This window comes from Malaclemys terrapin, chromosome 3 (assembly GCF_027887155.1).
Source record: "Malaclemys terrapin pileata isolate rMalTer1 chromosome 3, rMalTer1.hap1, whole genome shotgun sequence".
NCBI lineage: Eukaryota > Metazoa > Chordata > Testudines > Emydidae > Malaclemys > Malaclemys terrapin.
Genome location: NC_071507.1, coordinates 44,268,295 through 44,291,123, shown reverse-complemented (window position 1 = coordinate 44,291,123; position 22,829 = coordinate 44,268,295). Strand labels below are relative to the sequence as shown.

The 22,829-nt window shown below is 46.6% G+C and overlaps 1 protein-coding gene across 5 annotated transcripts in view; it reads right to left on the bottom strand.

The window, feature by feature from the left end:
• FLVCR1 (FLVCR heme transporter 1) overlaps window positions 1–22,829 on the bottom strand; it is a 68,511-nt gene that overhangs the window by 18,108 nt on the left and 27,574 nt on the right. Inside the window, exons 1-2 of one of the 5 annotated variants that reach the window (XM_054023988.1) lie at window positions 9,634–9,797; window positions 8,056–8,117 (exon numbers count right to left, since the gene is read on the bottom strand). The exons of 1 other annotated variant lie outside the window; for it this stretch is intronic. In XM_054023988.1, the coding sequence (XP_053879963.1) occupies window positions 8,056–8,117; window positions 9,634–9,700 (129 nt within the window). In that variant the 5' untranslated portion in view covers window positions 9,701–9,797. Of the gene's footprint in view, window positions 1–939; window positions 1,051–8,055; window positions 8,118–9,633; window positions 9,798–11,212; window positions 11,914–22,829 lie in introns of those variants that run through there. 3 more of the 5 variants (XR_008444498.1, XM_054023987.1, XM_054023990.1) reach the window with 3 other exon arrangements.

Genomic DNA, 22,829 nt, shown 5'->3' with positions numbered 1-22,829 from the left:
ATGCTAAGGATTCAAAGTCAAGCACTCAAGCTAGGAAATGCCAGAATTAAGGTTCCTTGTGCAATCTTAATACAGCCCCCATGTGCATATACATTATGATACAGTCTTTAATTATATGCTCATATGCTACTTTTTCCACAAGACCTGCATTGAATACAGAACTATTAATTTCTTTATGGATCTTTTTAATATTGTTCTTACTGTAGTACCTTAGGACCATGTTTACACTACAAACTTTTATCCCCACAATTTATATCGGTGTACAGCTGCCAGAATTAGTATGACGCTCGTGCACATGCATACTCGGCTACTTGCGTCAGCACAGCACGTACTCGCAAGGAGTGCTTATGACGATGCAAAATTGGTGCACCAAAAAGGAGGTATCCCAGTGTGTCCTGCACTGCCATCTGGTGCGATGCCTTTTGGGAATTTTTTGCCATGTGTTATGGGATAGAAATGACTCACCCAGAGAACTCTGGGAGCTAGAGATCAAGTTCCCAATATGCAACATTCTCCATCCCATAGTACCATCCATCTCCCATAATTTTCGCACCTTATTTTAAAATCTCACTAACCCACACAGCATTTTTTTTGCTGTTCGCCATCTCTGACATAAGCATGGAGCCTGCAGAGCTCTACACTATTCTCATGAATGTTGCCAATACAGGACACTTGAACCTCTTGCACATGGAGGCCTAGAGGATGTACCACAACATGGTGATTTCCCCAAGAACAGTCTGCTGAGGGACATAACGCAAAACAATTTAAGGTTGTTGGTGCCGTTCATCGAGCAGCTGCAGAGATGGTGGAGCACTGCTTCTGGACTTGAGAAACGAGCACTAACCGGTGGGATCACATAATACAGATTTGAGACGAACAACGGCTCCGAAACTTTCAGATGCAAATAGCCACATTCCTGGATCTATGTGTTAAGCTCACCTCAACTGTCCAGCATAGGGACTCCAGAATGATAGCTGCATTGACAGCAAAGAGAGTAGCGATCGCACTTGGGAAGCTGGAAATGGAAATAATTTTGGAAAATCCACAGTTGGAGCCATCATCATGCAAGTGCGTAGGACATTAACTGTGTCCTGCTCTGCAGGCCTGTGACTCTGGGAAACATAAGGACATAGTAGATGGATTTGGAGCTCCTGAACTACAGTGGGTGATAAGATGACATACACACATCCCTATTTTGGCACCAGTCTACTTTGTCACAGAGTATCGTCACAGAAAGGGCTATTTTCCTAAGGTAATGCAAGTGTTGCTGGATCATCAGGAACGCCTCACTAATATCAATGTTGGCTAGTCAGGGAAGGTGCATGAGGCTCGCATTTTTAAGAACACAGGACTGGTCAGAAAGCTGCAAACAGGAACATTCTTCCCAACCAGCAGATTACCATTGGTGATACTGAAATGCCACTACTGATTCTGTGGGCCTCAGACTTCCCCATCTCATGAAGCCATACACAGGCCACTTTGACATCACCAAGAAAAAAGATTCAGTTATCGGCTCAGCAGGTGCAGAATAACAGATTAATGTGCATTTGATGGATCCCAGGGAGAAAAATATCCCAATGGTTATAGCTGCCTGTTTGGCCCTGCATATCTGAAAGACAAAGGAGGAAAACCTGGCACCAGAGTGGGGATGCAATGGCTGTTTGCTGAGTTTGAACAGCCAGACAAAAGGGCCACTACTAGAGCTCAACTTACTCCTAAGGGAATTCTGCACCAAAAAATTAAAAGACTTTACACACAACATTTTAAAATTCTGCAAATTTTATTTGTCAAAACAACAAAATATAAATCACTCCAGTCTCAATTATGTTGGTAATTTATTTCAAAATACCTGTCAACAAGTATGTCTGTAACAAACAAAAAAGATTCAGGAAATGGTTTTAGACAAACAGATTCCTTACTAGACATATTAACACAGAACTTTGAGTAATAATTCATTTAAACTACAACACAGAAATTTATTTCCCACACCCCTCAGAAGCAGTGCAAAGGCTTGAAGGAGTCAGGAGTAACAGAGGAGCTGAGGAAGAGGGAAGTAATTCCTGGGGAGGAGCCTGGGAGTGAACCTAGAGGGTTGTTGGGTGTGGGTGGGAAAGTATGGAGCAGGGGTTTTATTGGGGGGGAGGGGTTGTTAGGGAGCCTCCTCTATCAAGACCCTGGCTGATCCCTAGCTTCTCTCATTCAGTCAGGCACACCTGCCCCTGTGTCCCTGTACCCCCACTCCCCATTCAGCCAGGCATATCATCACGTCCCAATATGTCTCTCCACCCTCACGCCCCTGTCCCCATGTGTCCCTGCACCCTCACTCAACCAGGCATAGCTGCCCTTGTCTCCCTGCACCACTACTCCCATTCAGCTCCTGCCTCAATGTTGTCACTCTACTAGCTCCTGTGCTTACACCCCCATCTGCCCCCCACCAACCCTTCTGAACCCCATCTGTGAGATTCCCCCAGCAGCCCTGTGTGCCCTGCACTGTGTCCCCGACCACCCCCATATCCCATGCCTCCTCACCTGGCCCTGTGGGCAGAGCCCTGTAATGAAGGAAGCCTCTGCCCCTTTGTGACATTATTGATATAATCTGGGACCATATAGAACATGATAGCAACCAAAGTCCTGTAGTGGCACCAAATCTTGTATAAAGGGGGTCAAATGAGGTGTCTAAGACAAGGTTATGGTTTGCTGGTTATAATTATGCTGTCTATATGGGTGTATCAATTTTGTAGTTGAAGTTATGAATATTGGCTCTATACCGTCTGTATTTCAAACTTATGCTATGCTTCTGGGAGATATCCCAGACAAGTTGGTGTTAGTTCTGCCTAGCATGCTTGATGGCCCATTAAGGACCATCAGCTATATAACTGACCCATTGAGAAAGGCAGGTACACCTTGTAACTCAAAGTATGCAGGAACTTGCCCATGTTACTCCAGACTCCATTTTGCTGTAATTTTCCACAGTAAGAACAAAGAGGTCTGGAAAAGACTATAAAAGGCTGATGGCTCGTCTCCATCTTGTCTTCAATCTTGCTTCTTATCTCTGGAGGGACTTTGCTACAAACTGAAGCTCTGAACAAAGGACTGATGACCTATCCCAGCTAGGGATGTATTCCAGAGACTTGATTTTGAACCTGCAGTTTATTTCATCACTGCTACAAGCCTGAACCAAGAACTTTGCCATTACTGTATGTAATTGATTCCATTTAACCAATTCTAGCTCTCATCTATCTCTTTTTCCTTTTATGAATAAACCTTTAGATTCTAAAGGATTGGCAACAGCGTGATTTGTGGGTAAGATCTGATTTGTATATTGACCTGGGTCTGAGGCTTGGTCCTTTGGGATCGAGCAAGCCTTTTTTCTTTTACTGGGGTATTGGTTTTCATAACCATTTGTCCCCATAACAAGTGGCACTGGTGGTGATACTGGGAAACTGGAGTGTCTAAGGGAATTACTTGTGTGACTCGTGGTTAGCCAGTGGGGTGAGACCAAAGTCTTCTTTGTCTGGCTGGTTTGGTTTGCCTTAGAGGTGGAAAAACCCCAGCCTTGGGCTGCGACTGCCCTGTTTTAGCAATTTGTCCTGAATTGGCACTCTCAGCTGGGTCCCGCCAGAACAGGCACTGTCACACCCCTCTCTTCCACAGCTGACTGATCCCATCCTTGAGCCAGCTGCCCTCTCTTCTGGTGCCACATCAGGCGGGTGGGTGAAAGATGTAATTGCAGCATGACCCCTCTCACAGCTTCCCTTCGCCTCTCCATCAGAATCAATTATTCCGCCTGGGGCGAGGAATCTGCAGGGGGCATTAATTCTGCACTTGCACAGAACTCCCCCAGGAGTAAGCTTTGGCTTCTGCTAGGAAATCTGTGGTGCTTGCTGTACATTTACAAGTGTCATATGCTTTGAATACCAATAGGCATTCTTCAGTGTGTGCTGAGAACTACTAAAGATGATAAGTTTATTCTCCAAAAATAGAAATTTATTGAGTGTCAAAAATAATGCAGAAAAACAATGTATTTTTTCACAACAAGCAATGCAATACAATCTTGAAAACATAAATTAACAGAATACAACTTTGCTGCCTTTCCAATTTCAAACATTTCTGTTGCTTTCAGTTCACACAGTCCCTTGTGACTTCACAAACACTAACCCCTGAGAACCATGATTAGTGTATGTGAAATTGCAGTTTTCCTTGCTATCCCCTGGCATGGAGTGGTAGGGATAGGATGCAGCATGAGATGCCATGTGATATGCTGGGAGATATAGGGAGCGGTTACCATGGAGTTCTCTAAGGACTGCACAGGGTGGGGAGTCTGAGATTTGGAGACTTGCAGGTCAACCAGGGTCTGCAGCATTTGGGTTTGCTGCCTGAGGAGAGCCATTATGTCCCTGTGCATCTCCCTCTCCTTTTCCTGTTAGGATTTCCTCCTGTCTGCTCTCTCCTTCTCTGTGCCATCTGCCACACTGGCCCTCTCTTCACAGTCCAATGCAGCACTGGCTTATAAGATCTCACTAAACAGGTCTTCCCCAGTCTTCTTTCTCCTCCCTATCAGGGTGAGATGTTCTGTGGGCCTGGAGGGGGCACCCCTAAAGGCCACAATAGCAGAAGCTACATATAAAACAGACATGTATCACTGGCTACACAGTCACAACAAAAAGGCAAGTTTCAAAACTTCCTTCCCTCATTCTGATAAAAACTCCTAATAAGGAATGTTTACTGACCCTTCAGCTTTGGAGTGTCTCAGCACAGCACCACCCTCCAGCCCCAGCCATGGTGAATAGGACCAGGGGGAAGGGGGAAAATTCAGCTGCATGAAATAAGTTTTTGGTCCTTATTCCATGCGTGTGAGTATAGGGCAATGGCACTGAATATTGGCACTATTTTCCATAGGCAGTGGTGGATTTGCTGATATTCATTCTTAAGAATGACAAAGGCACAAAAAGCATAGCTGCTACTGGTGTCCTGAAGCTGCCCAGGCCCGTATGTCACTAGTCAGTTTACTGCAATGGTGCCAGACAAACTCATTGCAGAGTGGCAGGGAAAAGTATCCTACTGCAGAGGAAAAAACAAGGCAGCCATCCCCAGAAACCTTCAGGAGAGAATTGCTGAGTGTCTCCATGAAGACCTCCACTGAGATCTCTCAGGAGGATATAAGGGACATTGTGTGTACATAAAGTGTTCTGCATGACGACCCCCCACCTAGCCCTATGGGGAAACAAAAAGCACATGCAAATGACACCTGTTTATTATACCCCTACCTCTTCTCATGCAAATTAAACAATGAAAAGTTAATGTGTGTGTCTTGTTAGCTTGGGCCAGGTGCCCTCTTTAAATTTAAAGATTATAAAGAAAAAAAAATATACACACACACTTACCTGAGGTCCCTTCCACTTCATTGGGGCTCATCCATGCTCAGCTGGCAGGACTGGACTGACTGTGGTGGAGTCTCAAGCAGGTCCTGGCTCATGGCATGGCTGAAGTCCCCATCGCTTCTCTTCGCTGCTTATGGCAGGGGTCTCCGCCAAGGTGTCCATGATGGTGTGCAGGGTGCTGGTGGGGTGTCCACCAAATATGGCATGCAGCTCATTGACAAAGTGGTAAGTCTGTGGCTCAGAACCAGATTGACTGGCTTTGTGGGACACTTGCCACAATTCCTTCACTTTCCCATGGTGCGACTGCTGATCCCTCTCACACTCCTTTGCTTCCATTCCCCATGTAATCTGCTTGTATATGTCCAGGTTTCTATACCTCGTCTATGGCTCCGCTTGCACAGCCCCTACTCCCCACAAGCGCAGGAGATCCAATACCTCCTGTCTATTCCAGGCAGGAATGCATCTAGTGTGTGGAGCCAGCATGGTTGGTTGGCCAGTTGCACACAAGAAGGGAGAGCTGCTAAATGTGCTCGCCAAGCTGGGCAATCAGGAAAAGGAACTTCAAAAATAAGTGAGGGATTTTAAGATGAGTAGTGGCTTCTGGTCTCCATGAACCCTAGGCCGTAGAGTTCACAATTGTGACTAGAGCAGTTGCTGTTGCAGGGAATGGGGCATTATGGGACAGCTGCTGAAGAGCTGTTGGGGTCAACACAGGTCATACAATGTCTACCTCAGCTACACACCAGTAGAGAAGATGGTTTTGCTGTGTCATCATAACAAGGCACTCATAACATTGGCAGGAGACATTTCAGTGCTTCCCCAAATATTACTGATTTTTACTGAAAAATTCCTAGGTTTTACAAAAGCGATTTTGTTTTTACTGATTTTCATATGAACTTTGGACTACACAAGTACATGAGAATATTTACTATGTTAAGAAAACACAATAAATTAGGTAGACTAATTAACAAATACATCAAGTGTAAACACAAGGGTGTCAAAGTAAGCCAATTCAGTGGAAGATACACACACGTACATACTGTTAACGTACAGGTCATGAAATAAACTGCGGCATTAACTGCTTTTAGAATCAGAACTGGAAGGGACCTCAAGAGGTCATCTAGTCCAGTCCCCTGCAGTCAAGGCAGGACAAAGTATTATCTAGACCATCCCTGAATAGGTGTTTGTCCAACCTGCTCTTAAAAAGCTCCAATGATGGAGATTCCACCACCTCCCTAGGCAATTTATTCAAGTGCTTAACCATTCTGACAGTTAGGAAGTTTTTCCTAATGTCCAACCTAAACCACCCTTGCTGCAATTTAAGCCCATTACATCTTGTCCTAGCCTCAGAGGTTAAGAACAACTATTTTTCTCCCTCCTCCTTGTAACAACATTTTATGTACTTGAAAACTGTTATGTCCCCTCTGAGTTTTCTCTTCTGCAGACTAAACAAACCCAAGTTTTTCAATCTTCTCTCATAGGTTATGTTTTCTAGACCTTTAATCATTTTTGTTGCTCTTCTCTGGACTTTCTCCAGGTTGTCCACATCTTTCCTGAAATGTGGCGCCCAGAACTGGACACAATACTCCAGTTGAGGCCTAATCAGCGCAGAGTACAGCGGAAGAATTACTTCTCGTGTCTTGCTGACAATACTCCTACTAATACATCCCAGAATGATGTTTGCTTTTTTTGCAACAGAGTTACACTGTTGATGCATATTTAGCTTGTGATCCACTATGACCCCCAGATCCCTTTCTGGAGTACTCCTTCTTAGGTAGTCATTTCCCATTTTGTATGTGTGCAACTGATTGTTCCTTCCTAAGTGGAGTACTTTGCATTTGTCCTTATTGAATTTCATCCTATTTACTTCAGACCATATCTCCAGTTTGTCCAGATCACTTTGAATTTTAATCCTATCCTCCCGAGCACTTGCAACCCCTCCCAGCTTGGTATCGTCTGCAAACTTTGTAAGTGTACTCTCTAGGCCATTATCTAAATCATTGATGAAGATATTGAAGAGAATCAGATCCAGAACCGACTGTGGGACCCCCACTTGTTATGCCCTTCCAGCATGACTGTGAACCACTGATAACTACTCTCTGGGAACGATTTTCCAACCAGTTATGCACCCACCTTATAGTAGCTCCATCTAGGTTGTATTTCCCCAGTTTGTTTATAAGGTCATCCGAGACAGTATCAAAAGCCTTACAAAAGTCAAGATATACCACATGTACTGCTTCCCCCCATCCACAAGCCTTGTTGCCCTATCAAAGAAAGCTATCAGGTTGGTTTGACATAATTTATTCTTGACAAATCCATGCTGACTGTTATTTATCACCTTATTATCTTCTAGGTGTTTGCAAATTGATTGCTTAATTATTTGCTCCATTATCTTTCCGGGTACTGAGAGTAAGCTGTCTGGTCTGTAATTCCCCGGGTTGTCCTTATTTCCCTTTTTATAAATGGGCACTGTATTTGCCCCTTTCCAGTCTTCTGGAATGTCTCCCTTCTTCCATGACTTTTCAAAGATAATTGCTAATGGCTCAGATATCTCCTCAGTCAATTTCTTGAGTATTCTAGGATGCATTTCATCATGCCCTGGTGATTTGAAGACATCTAACTTGTCTACATAGTTTTTGACTTGTTCTTTCCCTATTTTAGACTCTGATCCTACCTCATTTTCACTGGCATTCACTATGTTAGACGTCCCATCGCCACCAACCTTCTTGATGAAAACTGAAACAAAGAAGTCATTAAGCAACTTTGCCATTTCCATGTTTTCTGTTATTGTCTCCCCTCCCCCCTTCCCCCCCCCCCCCCCCCCATGAGTAACAGGCCTACTCTGTCCTTGGTCTTTCTTTTGCTTCTAATGTATTTGTAGAATTTTTTTCTTGTTTCCTTTTATGTCCCTAGCTAGTCTGATCTCGTTTCGTGCCTTGGCTTTTCTTATTTTGTCCCTCTGTACTTGTGTTGTTTATATTCATCCTTTGTAATTTGACCGAGTTTCCACTTTTTGTAGGACCCTTTTTTGAGTTTTAGATCATTGAAGATATCCTGGTTAAGCCAGGGTGGTCTCTTGCCATACTTCGTATCTTTCCTATGCAGTAGGATAGTTTGCTCTTGTGCCCTTAATAATGTCTCTTTGAAAAACTGCCAACTGTCTTCAGTTGTTTTTCCCCTTAGACTTGCTTCCCATGGGATTTTACCTACCAACTCTCTGAGTTTGCTAAAGTTGCCTTCTTTAATCCATTGTCTTTATTGTGCTGTTCTCCCTCCTACCATTCCTTAGAATCGTAAACTCTACCATTTCATGGTCACTTTCACCCAAGTTGCCTTCCACTTGGAAATTCTCAACCAGTTCTTCGGCTGGAAATTGATTCCATCACCAGAGTAGCTATAAGATGGACACCTGAAGGCAAGCAAAAATTAGGCTGCCCCAAAACAACAGAGAGATGTGGAAGTTGAGCTGAAAAACCTGGGGCACAGCTGGGGAACCACTGAAAGACTTGCCAGAAACAGACAGGAGTGGAGGAGCTTCCTCACTGCCTTGAACGCCAGAGACATAATGGGTACTAACTAAGGCTGCGTGTCGGTCACGGAGGTCACGTGACCTCTGTGACTTCTGCAGTGACCGGTGCGGCTGGCTCCAGGGCTGCACGAGCACATCAGGCAGCCCCTGGGCAAGCAACATCGGCCGCTGCTGAGGCAGTTTGGGTGTGGGAGGGGCTCAGGGCTGGGGTGCGGGGAAGCGCTTACCTCAAGAAAGCTCCACAGAAGCTGCCAGAACGTCCCTGCAGCTCCTAAGTGGAGGAGCCAGGGGGCTCCGTACGCTGCACATCTTGCAGGTGCCACCACCACAGCACCCATTGGCTGTGGTTCCTGGCCAATGGGAGCTGCGGAGCCAGAGCTCATGGCAGGGGCAGCGCAGGGAGCCCCCACTGGCTTTCCCTCCCCCTAGGAGCTGCAGGGACACCCGGAGCCGAGTAGGGAGCTTGCCAGCCCTGCCAAACCTCCCCCTGCCCTAGCACTAATATGGGTTCCAGACCACCCCCCAGTCCCTGCGGTGCCCCCCCGACCACCACCCCAGTGCACCCACAGTCCCCCGGCCCAAGTGTTAGTTAAGGGAATATAGTACAAGTCATGGACAGGTCATGGGCCATGAATATTTGTTTACTGCCCGTGACCTGTCCATGACTTTTACTAAAAATACCCGTGACAAAAACGTAGCCTTAGTACTAACTAACTCACTCACTCTTATGGTGGGGTAAGAAGACTTCCAGTTGAACTTCCACAAGAGTGAAATTACCAGCTCCTCTCATGAATTCTCCAGTCGTCCTGGCAAGACTTCTGAGGCTCACCAAAGGACAATCCCAGTCTGTTCATCCTGAACAGGTTCATCAGACCAGGACTACAGCTGGTGAGAATGAAGACTTCTACTTGAGTTTAGGAGCATGAATGGGGCAGGCCTCTTGCCTACCCCAAGCATCCCACCTCCATATGGCGTCCCCCATAGAAACAACACATGACGGTTTGAGATGTGGAGTCACGGATGTGCGCAGGGAATGGGGATAATCAGTTCTTAAAGGGATTTCACAGCTCTAATGCTAAGTAGCCTAGCACACGAAGGCGAGCCTTGATGCAAGGATGACTCAACTCAGGACTGGATGACACTTTGCCCCAGGCTCACCCTCAGACCACAAGCCCTGCCTACATCTCCACATGACTCTCATCCCCCACCATCTTCTCCCCCCCCCCCCCCCCCAACCCTGATGCTGCAGTATTATAGTAGTATTTGTTATAGTATTTATTTTCTCTGCTTTTTGTTTGGGAAAATGATAGTCACAATTATTTAACATAAAGCTAAATAGACCTTTCACCTCATTACAAGTCTCAACTAAAGCTTGTTTCTCCATTAGTTTTTCTTCATTGCTTACCTAACTTTCACTGGATTAGTGAAAAACTCTATTAAAAATTGAACCATGCTGTACATATTTGAAACAAGCTCTTTGTAAGTTACTTGGTGATGTTACCGCAGTTTTATTCTTTGATATGGTTTGTTTAAGTACTTGCCATATTGAATTATAAGGGACAGATAATTTAGCTTCTATAACATTTATTTAGTTTAAAAGAAATACATCAGCCAAAACCTCCATTAAATTATAATGAGCCTCTAACACCCATGTGCCCTTGAAAACTTCAGAAAAGATGCTGGATTAGAGCAGTCAGGTTTCTGATAGTAATTTCAATTCTGGCATTGTAATTATTAACTACAGTAGTTTAGATTTTCCCCTATGTAGGCCTGCCACACTCATCTGCAAAGAAAAAAAACTCAGTTTGTGGGGAGGATGCTGGATTTTAAATCTCGCCTTCTTGTGATAAAGGATTTTGCTGTGTGCGTATCAATGGAAAAATCTCTCTTGGGTCTGAATTTTCCTCATTCAAACAACATCAACTCTGTATGCTATATTACAAAAGCGAGCACTCAAAAATACAACATTATCAAAGTGTGTCCCGTCCCTCCCACCAGCACCTTCTGAGATTTCCCCTAATTTCAACCAGATTCTTCTCTTCCCCTCCTTCTGTCTGGATTTCCTTCACCTTGATTTCTCCCTTCTAAACCATGGATTTGTGGCTGTTGCACTGATGAACAGTGACCTACCCCTCTTCCCCCACGACTCAACCTGGCATTTCTTTTTTAAAAAGAAGGGCGCAAACCTGACTCCCACTTTCCTACATAACCCATTCCTCCCCCGATCTTTTGCTCCCTTTCCCCTTCAGCTCTCTCCCCTCCCCTTTGCCCCAGGTCCTCCCATGCTCTCCCCTCCGCTCACCTGGTTGCCTAGCACGGCCACAGCGCAGGCAGTGGACACCTCCTTAGGCCCAAACCAGACAGCGGCGATGCGGGAGGGCAGCCCCAGGATGAAGACCTGGGCCACCGCGCACACGGTCTGGGCCAGCAGGGTGAGCGGGTAGAGGTCCTGCCGGACGCTGGCACACTTCAGCCAGGCGCCCAGGCAGTTGAGGCCGGAGCCCAGCAGGGCGGTGAGGCGCAGGCCGCGGGTGTCCAGCAGCCAGGTGGCCGGCAGGATGAGCGGCACGTAGGCCACCATGTAGACCATGGAGAGCCAGTCCACGCGGGAGTAGGAGGCGCGGTAGAAGTGCGCGAAGACGCTGCTCAGGATGCTGTACTGGATCCACTGGAAGGCGTTCACCAGCGAGTAGAGGCTGAACACGGCCAGCACGGCCAGCCTGCGCCGGGAGAGCCGGATGGGCGCCTGCGCCACGCCCGAGCCCGGGGAAGGCAGCATGGCCTGCGCCTCCGGGAGCGCCCCAGCATCCGCCCCGGCCGCGTGGCTGCCGCGCTCGGCCCCCTTCCCCGGGAGGAACCCGTTGGGCTGCAGCGGGGGCCCCGCCAGCATTTCCCCCTCCTCATCTTCCTCCTCCGCCCCGTCCCCAGCCATGGCCGCGCCCTCCCCGCCCAGCTTCCCGCGCCGCTCGCCGGCTTGCAGGGAAAGAGGGCACCGATGCTCGGCGGGGAGAGTCCCTGCACCAGTCCTCTTGCGCACGCGGCTCTTCCCCGGCCCAGCACCTGTCCAATCACAGGAGAGGGGCGGAGCACCTACTCCATCCTTTCAGCGTACCTATGGAGAGCGCCTGCGACCTCCTCTTGCCCCTCCCGCAGGCCACGTGTGCTCTCCCCGTGCCCGCGGGCACTAAGCCTGGTGCTACCCAGTCCCGCCCGCTGTCCCCGCCCCTCCTCCCACAACCCGCTGGAGGGCGAAGGGCCGGGCCAGGGAGGTCACAGGAGGGCGGCCGGGGCTGGAGAGACGGTCTCCCCCTGTGGGGAAGCTGGGAGCCCAGCAGGGAGGCAGGATCCAGCCCCCTGCCCCCCACAGGACGAGGGGGAGGTTCCCGCCGCCCCACCCTGGCAGCAAGATTCCCCAAAGAGAGGAGCCCCTCCCCGCATGCTCACGGTCTCTGCCCCATAGGGAAGATGGAAGTGATGGGGAGAGGATCCAGCCCATCTCACCCCCCCCCTAACGACCACTTCTCTAGAGGGAGCCAGAGCCCAGAAAATGTGGGGAGAGGAGCCAGGGCCTTTCCCTGCTGAACCCCCTCTGAACTGGGGGAGCCAGAGCCCAGATGGGGATGGGGGAAAGTGCCAACCCCTCTTGCCTGCCGGCAGAGCTACTGTCCAGGACAACCCATGGTGGAGATGTGCTTCAGCAAGGGTAACCATTGACTGTAGTGTATATCCTGCCTGTCTAGGAGTGAAGAAAGTCTGGCCCACAGGCTTTTTCAACCTCCCTGCCCCATCCAGGAAGATCCCAGTAGTAATGGAGAGGATCCAATCCTTTTGCCCCTGCAGGAACCCTCTCCCATCAGGGAGACAGGTTCAGGTTCTACCCCTCTGCCCTTTCCTCCCTTTGGGGAACTAGAGCCCCAAAGATGAGAGAAGGCATTCCTCTATACCAGGGGCGGGCAAACTTTTTGGCCTGAGGGCCACATCAGGTTTCGGAAATTGTATGGAGGGCCGGTTAAGGGAGGCTGTGCCTCCTCAAACAGCCAGGTGTGGCCCAACCCCTGCCCCCCCCCATTTCTCGCCCCGTGAAGCCCCCCCTGGACTCCTGCCCTCCTCCTCCTGTTCCCTGATGCCCCCCCCCGGGACCCCTGCCCCATCCACCCCCCTGCTCCCTGTCCCTGGAACCCCCACCCCTGACTGCCCCCCGCAATCCCATCCAACCCCTCCTCTCATTCCTGACTGCCCCACCCAGGACCCTGCCCCATCCAACCACCCGTTCTCCCTGTCCCCTGACTGCCCCCCGGAACCCCTGCCCCTGATTGCCCCCTGGTCAGGCTGGGCTCCACAGCTGCTCTGCCCCAGGAGCTTGCCGCCCAGAGCATTGCGCTGGCGGCGCAGTGAGCTGAGGCTGTGGGGGAGGGGAAACAGCAGGGGAGGGTGTGGGGGCTAGCCTCCTGGGCCAGGAGCTCAGGGGCCAGGCAGGAGGGTCCCGCGGGCCGTAGTTTGCCCATCTCCGCTCTATACACTGAGCCAGAGCACAGCTAGAGAGATGTAGGATAGTTCTGCAAAATAATCTCCCCAAAACGCAGAGCCAGAGTCCGAGTCCAAAAAGCAAGGAACCACTCCTGTTATCTTATAGCACCCTTCCCTGCAAGAGGAGACAGCCCCATTCCCTCACACTAGTATTGCTAATCCCAAGTATTCAAAAACCAAGAGTCAGGGCTCGTCTACATGGTGCCACACTAATCAGGTTGTAAACTCCAATGTGTACTAGCCCATGTGGACCCTGCTGGCATGCACTGAAAGTTCCCTACTGCATGTTAACATAGTACTGTTTGAAACAGGATTACATTAATGCACACCACAGAACTTTCAGTGTGCACCAGCAGGGTCCGCATAGATCAGTTAGTGCACAACATGTTGATGTGCATTACAATTTATATCCCTCCCAGCTATGTGTAGAGTCCAGCGCAGATAAAAAAAAAATTGGATCCGCATCTGAGATAATTAACTTGTGTTTGACCCACTTTTTGTATGTATTCGCACCAGCACCCTATCTCATAATCTCACTGTTAGAGCCCTACACGGATCCAAAAATTTGGATCCATGATCAGCAAAGATGGTAAACAGGCAATGATTACCCCCATCCCGATTTTTCACACTTTCTATCTGGTCACTCTAAGCCAACCACACATCATCATGGCAAATCCCAAAGAGATGCAGCCTCCTTGCGGATCGAGTGCACCCATATTGATCTCTAGCTTACTCCTTAAGGTAAACGGGCTGGATATTCAGTTTATGTCCATCATTGACAATGCTTCAGCAACCTTGTCACAGGGCTCCTGACCTACACCTGGCGATAGAGCACAGGAAGAAGGGGGAAAGAAGTCAACTTCTCCACCTTCCAAAGAACTCTCTTGAACAGGGAGAGCCATCTGCCCTGCTAGTGACACAGAAAAAGTGACAATGTAGCCAGAGAATGCCCTGGCCATCCTGCTGGAACTGTGATGGGAAGTTCTAGAGACATCGTTTGCTCCAGTCCCTGCTGCTGGTTCTTCAGAGACTCCTCCATGGGCATGTCTAGCCTAGGAAAGAGAGTTTCTGGGGAGAATCCTCATATTGGACACCCAGTGTTTAAACATTTGTAAAGTTGTTAATTCCGGTCTATTAGATGATAAGTGGTGTTTTTAAAAGTGTTAATTCAAACATGTTAGCTAATGTTTTAAAAAACCACTCCTTTTTTCCTGGTCTAAACAGGGCCTATATGGGCTGTGCATGGTGGGTAATTGACAAAAGTTTGGGGAATGTTGCCTACAACCCCCACATAACCTCAGCAGAAATAGCACTGCATCCTCAGTGCTATACTGATGCTCTTGGCTGCAGCTACCCGTGCCAGTAGGGTGTGGTTCTTGGATCTGTACTCACTGACCTTCTGACCCCATCACCCCTCCGTGCTGTGCATTCCCGCACATAGCACATCACTGGATTATGCAAGGTGCATGGACTCCAATGCTGCCTACCTGTATCCTAGCTCTGGCTCAGTGTAGTGAAATTCACTGGCCTTTATTGGAGTTACAGGATTTGGCTCATTGCAGCTGCCATGCAGAAGTGAGAAAAGCTGGTCCTACCTGGTAATTTAAGGCATAGGTGGGAGACAGCAGTTGTGATGGAACCATGACCAGTTGAATTGTCAGTTGCTAGGCAATATGGATCTTCACCAACTGCCCCTTGTTCCAAAGTCCTTGGGCAAACATTCCTTTGTTTTTTTCTCTCTACCACTGAAATTTGGCTTGGGCATCACACACATAGATCCTCCTCCCCAGAAAATACAGCACTGCTGAGGCTCAGGTGTGTAGTGTTTTTATATTGTTAAGATATTTTTCTTGTAAGAGACTTTCACTTCCAGCCTCCCTATTATTATTTATTTGTATTGTGTTAGCACCTAGGAGCCCCAGTCCTGGACCAGGATCCCAGTGAAGTAGGCACTATATAAACACAAATTTAAAAAACAGACCCTACCCCCAAGGAGTTTAGGGGAAAGATAGATTTTTTTTAAACCAGGCTTGAGTAATGTTAGAAATTTTAGATCAGCTTTTTGGAAAGATCATAGAAGGAATTTAATCAAATAATATTCTGTAAGCTACCTTTGAGCTTTTTAGATGGGTCTAATAGTAACATTCTGTTTTAGATAAGAAACTATGTTCTTTGCAACAAATGTCCTTTAAGTTTTCACATTTTATGCACTGGCAGTTTTGACAAGATCAAGGATTTGAGCCTTGGTTTTTTGGCACTATTTAAATTTAGGTAATTATTACAGCTAGAATAATTCTAAGAATATATACTGCATTAAAAAAATTTAACTCTCTGGCTACATTTGCTTTTCCAAAATACTCTAGCAAACAAGTTCTGGCATGGATGTTTGCTGACTCCATGACTTTTTAGTGAATATTGGAGAATATCCAGAGGAAGGGAATTATGAATTCATAGAACACAGATATGCATCAGAAACCTTTAAAGATTATGTTCATCCAATCATGGAGCAGAAAAAATACCATGTGACCTACGTGTCCAATCAATCCTTAAATATTTTTGAATATAAAGTACAAGTTGCTTGTTAATAAGCTACAAGTCAAGAATTTTTTAACGTTAAGCTTTTCTCAAATTTATTCAAGATTAAGCTGCTCACCAACAATTCAGAAGAGGCAAAATTAACTAAATGAATGATTCAAAACTAATAATTTGTCCAGCTCTAGGAACTATATTCTGCCTAAGTTTTCCCTGCAGTTTCAATTGACTTTTTTGTATTTATGAGACTCCATCTGAAGATTTCAAAGTATTGTTAATTAATATGTTATTAGACTTCTAAGGATTGATTCTAAACTCACTCTGGTTTTACACCAGTCTAACTCCACTGACTTCAGTGAAGATCTTCTTGAATTACTCTGTGTAAATTAGATTAGAATCAGGCGCCTTGGATTTTTTTTTTGTTCATAAGAAAATCTGTAGTTGAATAGTTTATTTCTATTTTGATTTGTAAAAAACAGATACAGGGTAAATGTTTCAAATGTACCTAAGTGACTTAGGAGTGTAAGCCCCATTTTCAAATCAAAGACACTTTTGCCAGTATAAACTGCATCCACATTGGGAGTGCTTTGCTGATATACCATACTAGTATACCTTCATCAGCAAAGCACTCATAGGCGATATCTACACTACAGAGCCTATGTCAGTATAGCTATGCCAACATAGCCTCCTAGTACTTGTGGCACCTTAGAGACTAACAAATTTATTAAGGTCTAAGGTGCCACAAGTACTCCTGTTCTTCTTTTTGCGGATACAGACTATCACGGCTGCTACTCTGAAACCTGTCAATAGCCTCCTAGTGTGGATGCAGCATATACTGATAGAAGGCCTTAGGTCTTGTCTTCACTTGCAAGCTATAACAGCAAATGCTTCTAGTGGAGACGTAGCTTATATAGCCAAAAGCATGCTTTTGCCAATACAGCTTATACCAGTTTCCTGAATAATATAAACTATACTGGCAAATAGACAGTTTTACTGGTATAACTACATCTGCAGTAGGGCTTTTGGTGGCGTAGCAATGTCTGTCAGGGTATGATTTTTTTACCACACTAGTAACAGACATAGCTATTGCAGCAAAACTTTTAAGCATAGGCCAAGCCATAGGCTCCTAAAGCACTTAAATTCATGAAAATTTTACTCACATATTTTAATCTGATTTAGCCAAATTCCGCCCTTGAATTTGTGTGTGTGGTTCTCACTGAAGTTTGGGGAGTCCCCTATGTTAATCCAAGGACACAATCTTTAAAGCTCAAGAAAATACGAGACCTGATTCTGCTCTGATTGGCTTTTCCCCATTGTTACTCCACCGACTTCAGAGTTACTCCTGATTTACACCAGCAAAGCAAAGTCAGAATCAGGCTGTTTGTCACTGTGGACACAGCATACGTTTCACTTCCATGGCAAGCAGACAGAGCCAAATACTCTGTTTACATGAGGATTTGCTTGCTTTTTTACTAGGAATTCTGCTTATAAGAAAGACACCCACCTAGATACAATGGGTGACGCAGAGAAAAAGCGCCTGATTGAACTGAACATGACAAGGGAATCCTTGTGTATGGTGGAAGGAAAAGGTGACTCAACCTGGCTCAGACCTCAGAGGAGACACTTCCCTCAAAGTAATCGAAGTTCACTAGAGACCTACAGAGAAAAAGAGCCTGAGCTTGACACTGGCAGGAGCTCCTGGACAGCACTCACTCCTCTTCACCACAAGGAGAGGAGGCACTTTCCAGAAAGAAGTAAGTTATATGCATTACAGAAAAGAAACACCTGGGGCCAAATTCATCCCTGGTGTAGCTTCCTTGACCTCAGTGAATTTAGACTGGAGATTAATTTGGCCCACTATGACAAATGGAATATGAGGTTACAGGATAAATGTCTTCAGCTGCCACACTGGTACCTCTGTAATCCGGCACTCCCTGGTCCAACAACATTTTTGGTCCGGCATAGGCGCCAACTCCGTGGGTGTTCCAGGGCTGGGGCACCCACGGGGAAGAATTAGTGGGTGCAGAGCATCCACCGGCGTCAAGCTCCCCCCCGCGCCTCTTGCGTGCCGGCAGCCCCATGCTTACAAACTCCTCCTCCTCCCTCCCAGCACTTCCAGAGCACCACAAACAGCTGATTCACACCGTTCAAGCTCCAGGAGGTAGGGGGAGGACCTGGGACCGGCGACTGGGACCCTGGGCGAGGGACCGGTGGCTGGGACCAGGTGCCAGCATCGGCACCCCCAGGCAGGGGGCCACGCTGGGCACAAAGCCTGGGGGTGCTGCAGCACCCCCCGCACTCCTATTTCCTGTGCCTATGGAAACCCACTGGCACTCTGCATTGACCACCCGTGGTTTGGCAAATTCTCTGGTTCGGCACCCACCGGGTACTGAGGGTGCTGGACTAGACAGGTTCAATCTGTATAATTACACTGACTGAAATGGAGTTACTTCTTATTTACATCAGCCTGAGATAAGAATCAGGCCCAAGAAGTTTATTTCAGAGCAGGAGGCGGTTATCCAATGAGAAACTTTATTACGTAGTTTTATTCATAGGAAATCATAAGCCCCTGGAATTCCACAGCACTTCATTGGGTTTTTGTTTGTTTTTTTTAAGGCCATAGTAGGGTGGCCAGATGTCCTGATTTTATGGGGACAGTCCAATATTTGGGGCTTTGTCTTATACAGGCATCTATTTCCCCTACCCCCATCCTGATTTTTCACACTTGTCTGGTCACCCTAAGCCATGGGTAGAAGATTTGTATACCAAGTTTAAATTCAAGCTGTGTTTTTGAAAAAGCAAAGCTGCTTACCGTCTTTGGGCTAAATTCTGCCTCAGCTTGCATGGCTGTCAGTGAGACAGACCAGAATCTGTCAGGGGGGCTGGAACAATTTGTATAGTGGGGGTGCTGAGAGCCATTGGACCAAACTGTAAACCCTGTATACCAGGGGTGGCCAACCTGTGGCTCCGGAGCCACATGCGGCTCCTTGCACAGGCGCTGACTCTGGGGCTGGAGCTACAGGCACCAACTTTCCAATGTGCTACAGGGTGTTTACTGCTCAACCCCTGGCTCTGCCCCAGGCCCCGGCCCCACTCCACTCCTTCTCCCTCCTCCCCCCTTCCTCCCCCCCGAGCCTCCTGCAAACAACAAAACAGCTGATCGTGGCGGGCGGGAGGCACAGGGATGGAGGGTTAGGTGCTGATCAGTGAGGCTGCTGGCGGGTGGGAGACACTGCGGTGGGGAACTGAAGGGGGGCTGCTGACATGGTAGTGTGACTCTTTGGCAATGCACATTGGTAAATTGTGGCTCCTTCTCAAGCTCAGCTTGGCCACCCCTGCTATATACAGTGGAAGCCACTTCAAGCCAGGGGGTGCTGCAGCACACACACCCCCCCGCACTCCTATTTCCAGCACCTATGGAATCTGGCCCTATGTGTGTAAACAGTATAATACTTCGCTCTTCTGTAGGACCTTCCAAGAACTCAAGGCATTTTACAAATATGAATGAGCTAAGCTTCGCAACACCCCAGCGTGCAGTGGTGATAGTGTGGGTGTTCTCGCCTCATGCCACCCTCAAGGTGGAAGTATTTCAGTGGCTGGTGAACTGATTTTAGTTCACTGCTACACTATGTACAGTAACTTTATGAAGTGCTTTGAGATTCTTTGGGATGAAATGGGTGTTGTTCCATAAATGATCACACCACAAGTAATATTTTCCTTTTCTGGGATGATGGAGAACAAAACCTATTGGTTATTCACTGCCCATATATTTCGTTAACACAGAGTTGAGATTGACTGACAGTGCCTCATACCCTTCTAGAACGATCAAGGGCACCTACACTTAAATCTCTGAAAACTAGAAAATAATGAGGTATGGTACACACCAACCCCACCCCCAATCTTACCTCTGTCTTCATGTCCCAACACACCAGTAGCACACACACTAGCACTCTAGCCTTACAGGTGCTCGAGAACGCTTTGGGAACAGCACTATACAACAGAGTCTAACACTTTTTTGTTAAGGCAAAACTCAAGTTAGGTCTCATTTAGCAAACAGGAGTTCCCTACACTTACTTGGTCTATACCCAAATACTAAGTCTACTCCACACAGACGACCCCAGACTTGCAAAATGTTACTATCGGTTCACCCTTGCCTAAGGATTCCTTCTGAGACATTGCCTTCGCTTACCCCTCACTAAGCCCCAGACACTGATGTCATGCATGCCACCAGACTGCTGACAATCTCCATGGCAAGCAGACATTTTGTGCACGTCTACTATAATACAACCTATACAACTCAGCACTGAAATGATGCATGCTTGATCCTTCAAGGTACATGTACAGGGTACAAGGTACTCCTCATATCACAGTGGCAGCTCTGGCAACCTGCTCCAAGTAATCTTTCTGCCATTCAATACAGCTACAGCTAACAATGAATGGCAGTTGGAGTGCAAGCAGATAAATGATGTTGTGAAGATCTGTGGAACACAAGACAATGGCACATTCTTTTAGTCATTCCTCATGTCTACTTTAGTTCTGGTAACACCCTTTACTGAATCATTCCCAGTAGCTATTGCCAGACAGGAGCAATAGGTGGAATGATAACACCACTTATATTAAAATTATCCAATACTACATATTCTGCTTTCATTTGCTCATTAGTCAGGCAGTTCTTATTAACACTAGTCAACTACAGACACTGTAAGACTAGAACTCATGGTCTCCTGGTTCTTAGTTTAGGGCACTTTCTCCAAAGACAAAGTGGATTTTGATGGGAGAACATATGGATCCTCCTGTTCCTTTTGTCTGTGTCCCATATGGAGGTTCAGGTGTGGGTGAGGCTCTGTTTCAGAACAAGAGAGGAGGCTTAGCTGGAGTTAGGAGCACGTGAAGTGCATTTGGAGTGTTTACAGTTTGAAGGGACAAGAGCTGAACAAGTTCCAGGGTACATGTTCAAGCAGCCTTTTTTCCCCGAATGCTTATAAGTTGGCCACATTCCAAAGGATTTTCATTGGGACAGCAAAAGGCACCTCTAACCTCAGAACTAGCCCTCAGCTAAATGTCAGGTTCCTGTTCCAGACCACAGGTACTAGAGATGTTTTAAAATGTTAAATTTTTGATTTTTTTCCAAACAACCTATTTTTTGCTGAACTGTTTTTGCTCAAGCTTCAAAAAATCCCAAACAACAACTGAATCTCAATCAAAGACCAAACACTGAAATTTTAACTCCAAACAGTTCAAGTTTGTCAGAGTTATAAAGCAACTGAAACGGCAACCTTATACATTCAGCTACTTCTACTGCTCCTCCTCCTGTAATATAAATATATATTACTAAGAGAGGAATTGGTTTTCATAACTATTTTCGTAACTTTACTTTTATCTTGCAGATAATGCCATTTTTGGATGAAGCACCACTTCACCAGCTGCCTTCTTGTTTGAGCTCAGGACATTTCACAAAATAAGGAGAAGCCCGATATTACAGGGCTGCTTTTAAAATGAGTTTGGATATCTAACACTGCTAGAAACTGTTTCAACAGTAGCTCAGTTCCCAATTAAACTCATTACTAACATTCTAAAGTACATTTTAAAACCAACATAATGTACTTTTCTTCCTCAGGACAAGACTCAGAAATGAACAAAAGTTGATTCACTGGAACTGTGTCTAAGACTGTAAAATTTTGACCATGAAACCTACGGTTTATTTCTAAACTGAATTAAAATTATAATGTGTGTGTGCAGATTGGATTTCCAGTTTATTTTATGTGCATTTTAAGCTGTACATTTCAGTCACTAGAGGTTAAAATTAATTTCCAAAGCATGTTTATATGGAGATATACCTATCTCATAGAAATGGAAGGACCCTGAAAGGTCATCAAATCCAGCCTCCTGCCTTTACTAGCAGGACCAAGTACTGATTTTGCCCCAGATCCCTAAGTGGCCCCCTCAGGGATTGAACTCACAAACCTTGGTTTAGCAGTTCAATGCTCAAACCACTGAGCTATCCCCCCTACATTTAACTTCCTGTTACAGTTTTCAGTGCACAGGATGCTGCCACATAGCATAGGAAAAATGCATTGGACAGCTAGCTCCCTCTATCTCTAAGTGATTTTTTTAAATTTAACAACAAATTTGGGCAACAGAATAGCTTTAAAACAAAACCCCTGACATTTCATATTAGCTAACAATCAGTTTTCTGCCATGCTTATTTTAAAAAAAGTGAGAAAAATGTAGTGAAGAGCCAGAGAATTTGTACAATATCCTGGACTAAGGGTGGGTGGGGAACAGATTGCTGACTGATGTAACCCTCCCCCTTCCTCCCACTCCCTCCCTGATCAGGGCATGGATTGCCCAGCCTCCACACTACTCATCTGGTCACCGATCGCTTCCCTCCTCCTGTGGAGGGGTGTTTGGAGCATAAGTCATTGAACGGGGGGAGTGGGCAAGTGTTGGGGGTTCCAGGCAACTGTCTGATCCACAAGGTGTAGAGCGAGGTAATCACTGTGGGGGTGGGGGGGGGAGTTGTCAGCCAGTTATCTCTAAAACTACTTAGTTCATATGTAGCACATGTCATCCATAGATAAGTATCATTATCCCATTTTACAAATTGGGAAATGGAGATACAGAAACATGAAGTGACTTGCCCCAGGTCACCCAGCTGGTCAGTGGCAGAGCTGGGAATAGCACTCAGCTCTCCTCCCAGTCCACTGCCGGACCCACTGGACTGCACTGCCTCCAAAAGGCATGTGTTGTAAAAATACTGCAGTCCTCTGATTGACCCCGTGGTCCACCCGCAGCTCAGGGGAAGCATCTACATTACAGTGGTACAGCTGCAGGGTAGATGTGGCCTGGTACAAAACTGA